The following is a 12,671-nucleotide window of genomic DNA, read 5'->3' on the forward strand; positions in this document are numbered from 1 at the left end:
ATTTCATCTACTAGTTTCCATTCCTTTATGGTGAAAGATCATTTTCTCCGATCTGTTTGCAATATTGGTCTCAAAAAGAAACTCCCCTTGGCCAGCATACCCTCACAAAAGAGAAAGACATTTTTTTTCTTGGTTTTCATTACATCTGAGCAGACATTCCTCTTTGAGAAAGCATTAAGAGCATTCATTTTTATCTCATGCATAGCTTCTTTTCATCTAGGCCCTGCTTTCAGCAGCTTTGAGTCAGCTCATCAGGATCAAAACCATACTTGGCCATCAATTCTGCTTAAGACCACTGAGAGTTTGGTAATTATGAAATCCTGTAAATATAAATTACTCACTTCCTTTTTAACATTATGCTCTGCAGCTTGTATCCGTTGTTCCATCTCTTCCTCTAGCTCACTTAGCTGAACTGCTGCTTTCTCCTGAGCTCTAAAATTTAAAAAGAAATATTCTCTTAGCAATTGCCCTCTGGTTTGACAGAAACACTATGTGAAACACACCTGCTTACCTCAACTGAAACAAATTAGACAGTCATACACGGAAACACTTTAACATTGCCCAGACCTTGAAACTGATGTGCCTGGGAACCAAGATCCCAAATTATTTTGAAGAGACTGGTAAATTAGATTTTAAATAGTAGCTGACAGATGATGATTAGGCTGAAATACATCATATCTGCATTTTTAAAATTAAGTTACAAAGACAAAAGGCCCCTCAGGTTATCCTGTGAAGAGACTTCAAAAGGGTAACTGCAGCAACGTGCATCACCCACACACACAAGATCTCTGTCCCAAGCTAATCTGTTTGGTTGTGCCAGTAATTATTTGAGACTGTAAATGCCAAGTAGTTAAAATAGGTAAATACACTCCTTGAAGCTCAAGAAGCAAAAATATCATTTCTAAAATGAAAGCATAATGGACATGTACCATAAAACTCAAAGTTGCAGCCAAGGAGGAGGAGTCAAAATGTTTTAAGACATTTAACATAACAATAGAGTCTACAAAAATTTGGTCCACAACGTATCCAAAGTATGAACACAGAACCCTTTGCAAGCTGCGATACGTGTTTATGCACAAGTGCATGCATGGCTTATTTTGGCATTAACTCTCAGTAGTTTAAGCTAACGAAGCATGATAGACAAGAAACTGCAGAACTGAACTAGAAACACAACTCAGTATACCTTTTTACTGCTATGGCCAAAGTTTCCATCTCTGTACTTTGAAGTTTGATCTCTCGGATGAAGTTCTTAATTACACGCTCGTATGATTGGATTAATCTTGGTTCCGCTATGTGTATGTTCTGATACAGAACACTGACCTGCTCTTGTCTGAAAATGAGAGAAACCATGTTAATGCACTTGGAAAAATGTTCTACAACAGGTTTGAAAAATTTACTGCAAATCAAGATGGAAAACCTCTTTGCCTAGTTTTAAAATTTAGCAAGCTAGATAAGGACTTTGAACATTCAGCACAGTATGTCTCAATTCTTCTATGTTACATTTACTGTTCCTACTTCTCTACTTTCATATAGCTACTGTAAAAAAAATAAATTCATAGTTGGAGAATTGCTAACATGTGACACATTTCATAACTTCCTAGCACTTCAGTAGTTATCCTTCAGAACTGTAAACTGCTCACCAAAACAGACAATAAACTATTCCAGAATAGTTTCAAATTTTAGACAGAAGTAGACACTGTTCATATCCAGAAATAGCTGCTGAAGAATGTCACTCATTCAAAGAGTGTAAATATATACACAGTCTTTTAAATGAGTCCCACGTAAAATAGAAATAGCACTAGCCACAGTGAAATGGACAGTTTATCAGTCTTGCAAGGCAGATAAATTCAGCACACTCTAAAATATAAAAAAATTTTAGTCAGCATACAAGATTTTTAGAAATATGAAATACAAACATGATACAAACATCTATGTTCTGCAATTTTCTATTTTCCTTTAAATTTCACCAAAATATGCTTACTAGTAACATTGTTTCTTAGAAAGCAGGCAAACAGTAGGAAAATGACTTGTTACTTGACCCTAACATAAAAGATTTGTTACTTAAGCAAATGTTTTCATGACTGTCATGCAAATCAGAGGTCACTGACACATGATTGGAACTTCAAGGACCTATATAACTATATATAACATATATAACTATATAACATGCACAATGTCAATACCAGAGACTTCCTACCATAGAAATTATTAATGGAGTAGCAAAATTGAAGATTCAGTGTCTTACACTGATGGTGAAAACAATTAGACTGTACTTTGTGCCAGGAATAGAATACATTTGCAGTGGAAGAGTGCAATGTATTTCCACAACTTTCATTCTCTTAACAAGAATGTCACACCCACAGCCACTCCCTCTTCCAGCTTCTTCTGAACACTCTCAGAGTACGCAGGGGATGCCACGAAGGCGGCCAAGGCTCACTTGGAATATTAAGGACAAGAAGAGCTTCTATAAGTACATCATCAGCAAAAGAAAAATTAGGGAAAATCTGGGGCTACTGCTGAATCAGATGAGTGCATTCTGGTAACGCAAGACACAGAGAAGGTAGAATTACTGAATGCCATCTTTGCCTCGGTTCTTACTGCTGAGGTCAGCCCACAGGAATTCCAGACCTTGGAGGTAAGAAAAGGCTGGAGAAAGGAAGAATTCCCCTTGGTCATAGAGGGTTGAGTTAGAGATGGTCTAGGCAGGTGATGCACCCACCAGGGCTGATGGAGCTGATAAGTGTTGTTGCTAAGCCAACCTCCATCATCCTTTAAAAATCACAGAGAACAGGAGAGGCCTGATAACTGGTAGAAGGCCAATGTTACTCCCGTCTTCAAAAGGGGCCAGAAGGAGGACCGGGAAAACTATATCCAACCAGCCTTCACCTCAGTCCCTGGAAAGGTCATGGAACAGATCCTCCCAGAGGTCATCACCAACCATGTTGAAGAAAAGAAGGTCATCAGAAGTAGTCAGCATGGATTCAACAAGGGGAAATCCTGCCTGATCAACCTGATAGACTTCTATGATGGCATGGCAGGACAGGTCACCAAGCATAAAGCAGTGGATGTTGTCTACCTTGACTTGAGCAAGGCTTTTGACACTGTCTCCCACAACATCCTCGTAGGTAAGCTCAAGACATGGGTTAAATGAATAGACAGTGAGATGGATCAAGAATGGTAGAGTTCAGAGGATTGTGATCAGAGGAGTAGAATCCAGTTGGAGGCCTGCAGTCAGTGGTGTTCCCCAAGGATCAGTACTGGTTTGAGTCTTGTTCAACTTGTTTATCAACAACCTGGATGAATGGATGGAATGTAGCCTGAGCAAGTTTGCTGACAATATGAAACTGGGGGGGAGTGGCTGATACACTCGAAGGCTGTGCTGCCATTCAGTGGGACCTTGAGAGGCTGGAGAGTTGGGCAGAGAGAAACCTAATGAGGTTCAACACGGCAAGTGTAGGGTCCTGCACCTGGGGAAAAATAACCCCAAGTACCAGAACAGGTTGACCTACTAGAGAGTAGCTCTGAGGAGAAGTACCTGTGAGTCTTAGTGGATGACAGGTTAACCACAAGCCAGCAGTGAGCCCTTGCAGCCAGGAGGGCCAATGGTATCCTGGGGTGCATCAGGAAGACTGTGGCCAGCAGGTCGTGGGAGGTGATCCTGCCCCTCTACTCAGCCCTAGTGAGGCCACATCTGGTGTATGGTGTCCGGTTCTGGGCTCCTCAGTACAAAAAAGACAAGGAGCTGCTGGAGAGGGTCCAGCAGAATACCACAAAGATGATCAGGGTTCTGGAGCATCTCTCTTATGAGGAGACACTGCAGAAGTTGGGCCTGTTTAGTCTAGAGAAGACTGAGAGGGGATCTCATCAATACCTACAAGTATCTCAAAGGCAGGTGCCAAGAGGATGGTGCCAGACTCTTTTCACTGGTGCCCACTGACAGGACGAGGAGTAATGGCCATAAACTAGAAAACAAGAAGTTCCACCTCCATGAGAAAAGACTTCTTTGTGTTGAGAGTGGCAGAGCACTGCAACAGGCTGCCCAGGGAGCTTGTGGAGTCTCCCTCTTGGAGACATTCAAAATCCATGTGGACATGTTCCTGTGTAACCTGCTGTAGATGAGCCTGCATTGGCAGGGGGTTAGACTAGATGATTTCCAGAGGTCCCTTCCAATCCTAACAATTCTGTGATTCTTTTCAAAGTGTATGCAAATATACATTCCCAAATTGAAGCTAGAAATCAGTATATCCATGCTGCTGAGCCTCTGCCTTACATCTAAATCTGCTTTAAGATGAAGTAGTCAGAAGCATAAAGGAGTTACTGAAAGATTTCATTTTCCCTCTGGGATTAAAAACTTTTTTATTTCACATTCCTTCTTATTCCAGTGACCAGCTATCACCCAGATGGGTTCAAAATATCTCAGTGACCCAGTTTTAGGAAATATTTAGGCTTAAGAAGCCAAAGAATGACCTGCACAACTAAAACCATGCTGACTATGCTGGCTCCTGGAAAGGGCCTGAAAGGCTTTATCGACCACAGTTGGTCACTGAAATTCTCAGTGACACTTATGTGAGTGTTTCTATGGCAAACAAAATTGATGGGACTTTATTTAATCACTTATGCCTTCAGGAAGAAGTAACACACTTTCATGGACTGGGAAGACTGTTATTGATATAGTCACTCCAAGTATCTGTGATGAATTAGCAGCAAGCACACTATTATAATATTTTATAGACATGCAGGATTTCAGAAGGAAGCAGCTATGTACACACTGTATCAATATGCAGTAAGTATTTGATGTTTATTTGTTTCAAATTGCCATTTTCAATCACTCCTCTGTTTTCATATGCTTTGGTGAATACCAGTGACACCACTGCAGCAGAACAGATCAGCTGCAATTAATATTGCCCAATTCGTTTGTTTGCTCCAAGTTCTCCTTAAATACATGCTATTTCTTTCTGTAAATTCATTAGTTCTTCAAAATTAGTTATCAAAGAAGATTACAAATGGATTTCACCAAGTTGACTTGAACTCTAAACAGTCTGTCTTTTTGCTGGACAAAAAGGCAACTAGAATGATCTTACTTCAGTTTCAGGGAAATTAATTTAAAATGCTTGAGTTTGCCCTTCAAAACTGGTCTTCCCTGAAATCCTAAAATTACTTTTCAATGCATTTAGCTGTACCTCTTTAAGTTCCACACTAACACAACTGTAGACATTCACAAATACTAACGCATAGAAAGAGCATTTTTTAATACACAACATGAAAGACTGTCACTTTGTTCATCTGGCACTATGGTTACACTACCCACCATGCATGCCTTTCTGCTGCTTCTGCAAAGTACAGACACAATACACTAGTACCCCCAATAAGTATAGCATTCTGGCCAAGTAGTGCTCTGGCAGTACTGAAGTACTTCATCCCAAAGGTTTTATAAAACAAACTGTCTGTAAAATTAGTACTTAGTAACTGTAATTAGTCAATATTTGCCCAACTTCACATGAGTTAACTTAAGCAAAGTTACTGTATTTACATGGTTTCAGAGAGTTCCTGAGAGAATTACATAAAGAAAATAAAACTGCTCTGATTATAAAGCAATTTGTAATATGGTAGATTTAAAGAAGCATGGTAGAATACAGGAGGAGCAGCAGAAAGGGCAAAAAAACCCCCACATCAAAACCCCCACAACACTGGTCTTAAGAGATATCAGATATTTAAATTATATTAAGTGTCATAATTTCATTTAACCCACACAGCTATATGAATCCTTATCAGTTCATAGAATTATTTTTGGTTTGCTGATCATACAGTGACCATTTGCCTAATGATCCACATGCCGAATGTTGCTCAGAGGCAGCTGATGGAATTTTTCAATGAATAACAACTCTACAGTTGCTCGATATCTTACATGTGCCCCCTATGTATTTAGCAGAGAGCATGCCGTGTTACATGAACCCCCCTTAGTCTGACCCTAAGGGTAGTATTTGGTTTTAGAACACTATTCTAATGACCTCTTCCTAGCGTAGGTCAGCTTGTAAAATTTCTCTTATCACTTGTAGCAGCTCCATTGTGGTATGGACATGAAGAAGTGCAGCATAAGGTGGTCTGAGCCAGGAATGTCTGAGCTGGGTGTTCGGTGGAAAAGAAAGATCAAGCATTATGCATCTGATGATTGTCCTCACACTGGAGACCAATCGCCTGTGTGTGCCACCAAGAGATAGAGAAGTACCTTTTTCTAAAAAGCAGACACATTGCATATGCCACTCTGCATCAGCAACCAGAAAAGTACAACCATATCTGTTACAGAATGGAAAGGATCTAATTTTGTCACAGCTGAGTACCTAACATCTTCTAGATTGAATGCCTTGAGGAAAAACAGATTACACAAAATTTTAACATATTGTAAAATTCAAGGTATTTGTCAACTTGAAATGCTATGGGTTTTTTTAATACTGCTTTCTCTTTTTCTGTATCTGCCCCTTCAGATACAGGCTGCATTAAAAGAAGAGAAATAAATCTGCAACCCCCAGATGAGAGAGCTCAGCCAAGGTCTGATTCCCAGAGAAAAGATTTTAATGTTTCCAAGGCACAAATGGTGTTCCCTTCTAAAAACAGAGGAGTGATTTAGAGCCAGTGGAGCAGAAGTGGAAAAGACTGTGGGACAGGCAGGGAAGGATGAAGTCTGTGGAAAAGGAGAATGCCTCAAACAACACTGTTATGGCAAGTGGTCGTATGACGTTAAAATACCAGGAAAATGAATGCTACAGTGCCTAAGTTAGTTAGCACAGGTGCTGTTCTGATTAAAGCAAAAAGCAGAAGAGCAGTAAAACTTCGGCTAGCTCAGAAAGTCTTCTGGCTCACAGAAAGGTTTCCATCACATTTTCAGCAGAGCATATCTGTCAAACCCCTATCGCGAGACGTATTAAAAGACAGGACAACATTCTTACAGCAGAGACCCCCTCTGTGACAAGGGAGGACCCAACATTTGTTTTTCCTCTGAATTTGCCTTTATCCCCTCTCCAGGGAACATGCTTTAATTTCCAAGGAAACCCCTCCAGTTCTGATATCATCATCTCATTGAAGTAAACACTAATTGCTGACGAGAGTTAATACTGTGCTCTATACTGACTTTGGCAAAAACACATCCTAGCTCATGACAGCAAGAGCATGACAGGTTTTGGATGGTTTTTTATGTAGCAGAGCTCCTCTTCTTTGCTCAAGTACATAAGTATATCCCACGAGCATCACCTGTCTTCACAGTTCAAGCAGCTCGTGTTAAGAAGAGCATGCTTTTCTCATTTTATCATATCCCCCAGATCCACATTTTCTATACAGCTTCAGATGACATGACTCTGGGGCACACTGTTATCATAATCACATTAAGTACACTGGAATTGTATGATGCATAAAATCTCACAGTCTGGCAGCACTGAAATCAGAGCCTGATGAACAGTCAGCTTGGCCAAAATTACAAGACATACAAATAAAACAGACCCCAAGACTAAAAAGCAAAGCAATGAAGTATGAGGACTCTCAGAAGTAGAATTTAACTCAAGACAGGGATAAAAACTTTCTGCTCCAGATTCATCCATCCCCTCATGCTCAAATTAATATAGTTCATTTTCCAATAAAATTACCCAATTTGCCAAATATCTCACAAAAATTGCCCTAGAAGGCTTAAAGTCTTTGTTGACAGTCCCAAATCTTCGTTCTTTCTGATTGAAGGTCTCTGACATTAAATTTAAAAATCTGTTTTCGAGAAGTTTTTTGCCTGTAATTTATAGACAGAAATAAGTGTCATAGCATTCATTAGTACAGGTTTTATCTTGAAGTCTCAGTGGATGTTGGATCATTCTTTCCTCAAGCTGAGGAATGGAAAAGGATAGCCATCAGGAGACTTTCCCACACACTTACAGGAGCACATCTATTAGGAGTGTGGACGGAACCTCTCAGTCTTACTACTGAAATTCAATTAGATCTGAGATTGGCCACAAAAAAGAATGCAACACCCAGTAACATGGTCAAGGGCTAAACCTCTCCAGTATGGGCGGTGCACTGGAGCACTCACTGCCTGGAACACCAAATAGGTACACTTCTGAACTTTTTTTGTCTACTCCAGTACCATTGCAAATACTTCTTAGAGGAATAAACCAATGAACATGGCTGAGTTCTCAATAAAAGAGATCTCCAATGGCAATTCACTACATATACATATAAGCCAAAGGCATTGCATTCTTTCATGTTTAATTACTCATTATTCCAGACTAAATGTAACCATACAGAAAGCTAGCCACATTTTTAAATGAAATGAATGCCAAAAAAACCAAAAAACACTAAAAAAACAATGTAAGTGCAATTCCACTAAAATCTGACTTCACACATTAGGTCAACAGCCTGAAAAGACTTTGTACTTTTTTTGTCCTAGTGGCACAATTTCCCACCAAGCACAGGTAAAGACTAAGGCAAACAATATTTTGAGTCACAGTAACCACCTTACCAAGAAATCTAACTGAATTTGGTCCAAAAAATCTGTTCAGATGGGGAGGAAAGGAGCAAGGCTGAAAAGAAACTCTTTAACATTACTCTTCCAATACAGCCACAGACAACCAATACAACCACAACTCCAGCACAGACTTGAACGTTTTAAAGTATAATCTAACAGAACTGTGTAACTGATACACCAAACTGCAGAGAGGTATGATCCATCCCATAACAAAACTAAGTTTTTAAACAAGTAATTACATTCAAAATACGCTTATTGTAATGTACGCTTATTTTAGTACCTGGCACAAGGCAGTCAGTACCTGGTAGTAAATAATGTTGCATCAAATGTCTGCTACTACACTGAAGACTGGATTTCACACCTCATTATGGAGGCTTATTGACGGGTTTTGAAAGTTCAGTAGCAGAAAGTGAGGCTGAACCAGTGGCTGAACCTTGTGTATCACTGAAAAATTCCCCCTTCATTTCCATGGGTATTCAATCAAGCTGAGGAGTGACAAAGACCACAGGTGTTTACTGTGTGATTTTCTCCTGACATCAATCCTGGTTTTATCTCACTGTTTCCATCTACTATGCCTAGTTTCTCTTTATATAAACCGTAACAGCATCAAAGCATATGTCCCAGTGTCTTGCTGGTCTGGGGCCAGAAGGTAGAGCATTTTGAGGGACTGAAACCCAAAATGATCATGATAAAAACCACATGATTGAGATAAAAAAATATGGACAACTAACTGCACTCATCTGGGTTTAAGGAGTTTCTTCTTTGTAATTACTTTCCTCACAGTTTTCACCACCAATGTTACAACAAACATATGAAGAGTAATAAAGCATAAAGTAAGAACACCAACTGTCTTATAGCATTGAAAATGCAGTTGTGTTCTGAGCTAGGTCTAGTTTTCAATTAAAAAAATAATAAAAAAATAACCTTAAGTGACAAACAATTAAAATAAATGAAATAATTTAAATTAAAAAATAAATAACTTTTTGGAATTCCAGCTTGTACTTCACATGATTTTGTTATATTCTGTTGCTTAAGACTCCTCAAACAATTTCAATATATTCATTACTCACATAAGTGGTCCTAATGATTTTAGTGGGGCTACTCACACGAAAAAAACCCTTACACGTATGTTTCAACAAAAAAGGTGCGGCCTGCCAATGGAAATAAGCTGAGCTGTAACACAGACCTGCTTCTTGCACTTCAGGAGAGGAAGGAGAAATAACAAGAAAACAAAGGGCACACTGTTCTTCAGCTAATGTTGGCACACACCTAATCAATACAGCCAACTATGAAGGATGTTCAAAGGTATTTATAAAGCTGAACATGAATAGGAAACATTTACATCAAATTACGGCCAACTTGATAGTATTTAACTATCAAAATTTAGTTAATTGCAGTTTTCTCGTAAAAGAATCGTAACATAAATTACATTAAATGAGTCATAATGAATTTAGCATAAGTACAGGATGCATCTGCACAGTGGAGCCAACGAAACCTATTACCTTTCTCTCCTACTATCCTTTTAGACAATCACCTAGACTATACTCAAACTGTTGCTGCAACACATGGTAACCAAGATACTGACACAGACTATTACCAAAATTAAATTGATGCTTCCACAAGTTACCACTGTTCATGAGTCACATTTTTTTTCACCTCCCATTGAGTTTCTGTCCGACTTTAGGTTAAGTTATTAACTGTTTCTGCAAACTTTCAAACAGCCTTTTGTTCTTGTTCTCTTTCTGTAGAAATCGAGTGTGTAGAAAGGAGGGCATTATGAACAAGTTAAGACAGACTTGCGTAAGTCACTGATCTGTCTGAAATGGGGGCAGTCCAATAAATCTAACCAGGGTTAGTCCAAAAAGAAAACTATTTACTCCAGTTGTGCACATGAGTAGCAGGTTCTGTAACTGAAAATTTCTCTGAAGAAACCTTTTATCTCATAATCCAAGCACATGGATTGGATGTGTCTAGAACTAAATTATTAGGATAAGTAAGAATTTAAGGAGCAATATCTATATATAGATATATTCATATACATGCGGTTTTTTAACTAGCTGCCAAGTCCTTAAAAGCAGATTGTTTTCCATCACAAATTACAATTTTAAAATTAAGCAGAATCACTCTGTACATTTCATGGCCAACATTTTCACATTCATTTTGAGCACCTCAGGTTTCAGGTAGATTACTGCAAGTCACCAAAATGTGCCTCTGTAGATAGGAACCAGCCTGGTACTGACATACCCGTGGTAACCGTGTTTAATCTCAAACCAAGTTACCATCAATTATCTTTATTTCCCTGACACCTAGGGCAAAGGCTTTCACGAACTTCAGTGAGCTCCTCAGACCGAGAGCCGTATTTATCAACACCGTTAACCCCGAGGAAAAACTGTTATTGGCCAGCAATTACCAGGAAAAGGCTGAGAGGGCTGCAAGAAAGGTGCTGGGGCTGGTCGGGGAATAGCGCGGGGAGAATGTTCCTGCGGAGCCGGGAGAACTTTGCATCCCGTACGTTCCACCGGCCTGAGTTTCCCACGTGGGCAGCTGGCAGCTCAGCGGAGAGTAAGCAAGCGAGCAGATGCATGCTGGAAAAACAGCGCTGGAAACCACCCAGGCCGGGAAGCAGATGTGAGGAGGGCTCTACACACCTGCAGGCGCAGGGGCGCAGGGGCCACGCTACAGGGCCATTTCCCAGCTGGGATTGCATCAGCACCGGACGGCAGGCTCCGCCAAGAGGCCCGCTTCTGCCCCGTGGGGCCGCTGTGTCGCCGCCAGCCTCAGCCCCGCCAGCCGCGGGAACGCGGACCCGCGCCCCCCGCCGGGATCGGAGGTGGCACGGATCGGGCGGGCCTGGACCTTACCTGGGGATGTACCTCGCCTCGTCCCCGAGCCGCACCTCGAAGTCCTTCCAGGGCTGTTCCAGCCCCGCGGCGACCCACGCGGCCGTCTCCTCCCCCTCGCCCTCCTCGCCCGCAGGCTCGCCGCCGCCGGGCTGCCGCCGCGTGGCGCCGCGGAAGCCACGGGCGAACTCCGGGAAGGTGATGGCCCCATCGCGGTCGCTGTCGAGGCGCTGGAAGATGGCCTCGGCCTCGGCCGGCCGCACCCGCAGCTCGGCGCACAGTGCCGCGAAGTCCTCCCGCTCGATGCGGCCCGAGCCGTTGGCGTCGCACGCCAGGAACAGCGAGCGCAAGCGGGACAGTTCGTCCCCCGCCGCCTCGGGATCCATCGGCCGGCGCCGGGGGCGCGGATCCTCTGACCGCGACCGGCACTGGACAGGTCGGGACGGGCGGAGGCGGAGACCCGACCTGCGGCCCAGTGGGGCGGGACAGGTCCTGCTCCGCCCCGGCGCCCCGCGGGGCCGGGCGCGGCCAGGAGGCGGGAAGCGGAACGCAGGTGGCGGCTCTTGGCCGGGACGGTGCCTGGCAGTGCCGGAGAAGCCCGCGGAACGCCGTCCGGGACAAAGCAGGGCCATCCCGACCCGGCAGCCGGGAGATGCCGATCCCACTTTCCCACTTTCCCTTGCACAGGTGACTGTTTACGGCATCGCGGGCTAAAACACACGTCTCACCCCTCTGCAGCAAATATGAGTCCCGATACTCTGCGGTCACCATAGAGTGTTAAATCTTTCTTCTGTTTTCACACAGAATAAAAACACTCCTGATGTTCTTAAAGACCAAGAACCCAGGATGACACAAAGTTTCAACAGATAAATTTTTGCTGACCACGAATAGTCATGGAGTTAAACGGTGCAAGTACGTGCTCACCGATATCCCACCACCAGTAATTTAGAAATGTGCATTGTTAAAATACCAGCTTAAACTGAACATGCAAAAGCTGCATTCAAGTCAATAAACCAAAGGAGCTAGATTTGCAGTGCTCTGTGAAGAACTACCATCTGTCTTCCTTGACAGAAGTCAAGGTGCCTCTCTTGATGAAGTCAGACTCAAAATTCAGACTCTATTTGAAGCAGTTAAATTTTAACAGAATTTTTGAAACTATTATTTCCCTACACTTATTCTTGTTTACATCTATCCACAAATGTAAATTGTGCATACCAAAGTTGTGATAAACAGAATAGAAATCCTACTGTCAAAACATTTTCTTATTGACCAAAACAAAGCCTAGGCTAAATATGTGCGATCCAGCAAAGCACAAATAGTCCAGACCTCTC

The 12,671-nt window shown here is 42.0% G+C and overlaps 1 protein-coding gene across 8 annotated transcripts in view; it reads right to left on the minus strand.

Moving 5' to 3' along the window:
* The window catches only part of RASEF (RAS and EF-hand domain containing), a 35,411-nt gene extending 23,265 nt beyond the window's left edge, over positions 1-12,146 (minus strand). For all 8 annotated transcript variants that reach the window (XR_003532141.1, XR_003532140.1, XM_027670798.1 and 5 more), the window contains exons 1-3: positions 11,362-12,146; positions 1,184-1,330; positions 342-432 (exon numbers count right to left, since the gene is read on the minus strand). Coding sequence is in view for 6 of the 8 variants with exons in the window: in XM_027670798.1 (XP_027526599.1) it covers positions 342-432; positions 1,184-1,330; positions 11,362-11,972 (849 nt within the window). In the remaining 2 variants the exon portion in view is untranslated. The remainder of the gene's footprint in view (positions 1-341; positions 433-1,183; positions 1,331-11,361) is intronic.
* Between the last annotated feature and the right edge of the window lie 525 nt (positions 12,147-12,671).

Source organism: Neopelma chrysocephalum, unplaced genomic scaffold (genome assembly GCF_003984885.1).
Source record: "Neopelma chrysocephalum unplaced genomic scaffold, ASM398488v2 Primary Assembly neopelma1_96936, whole genome shotgun sequence".
Classification (NCBI taxonomy): Eukaryota; Metazoa; Chordata; class Aves; order Passeriformes; family Pipridae; genus Neopelma; species Neopelma chrysocephalum.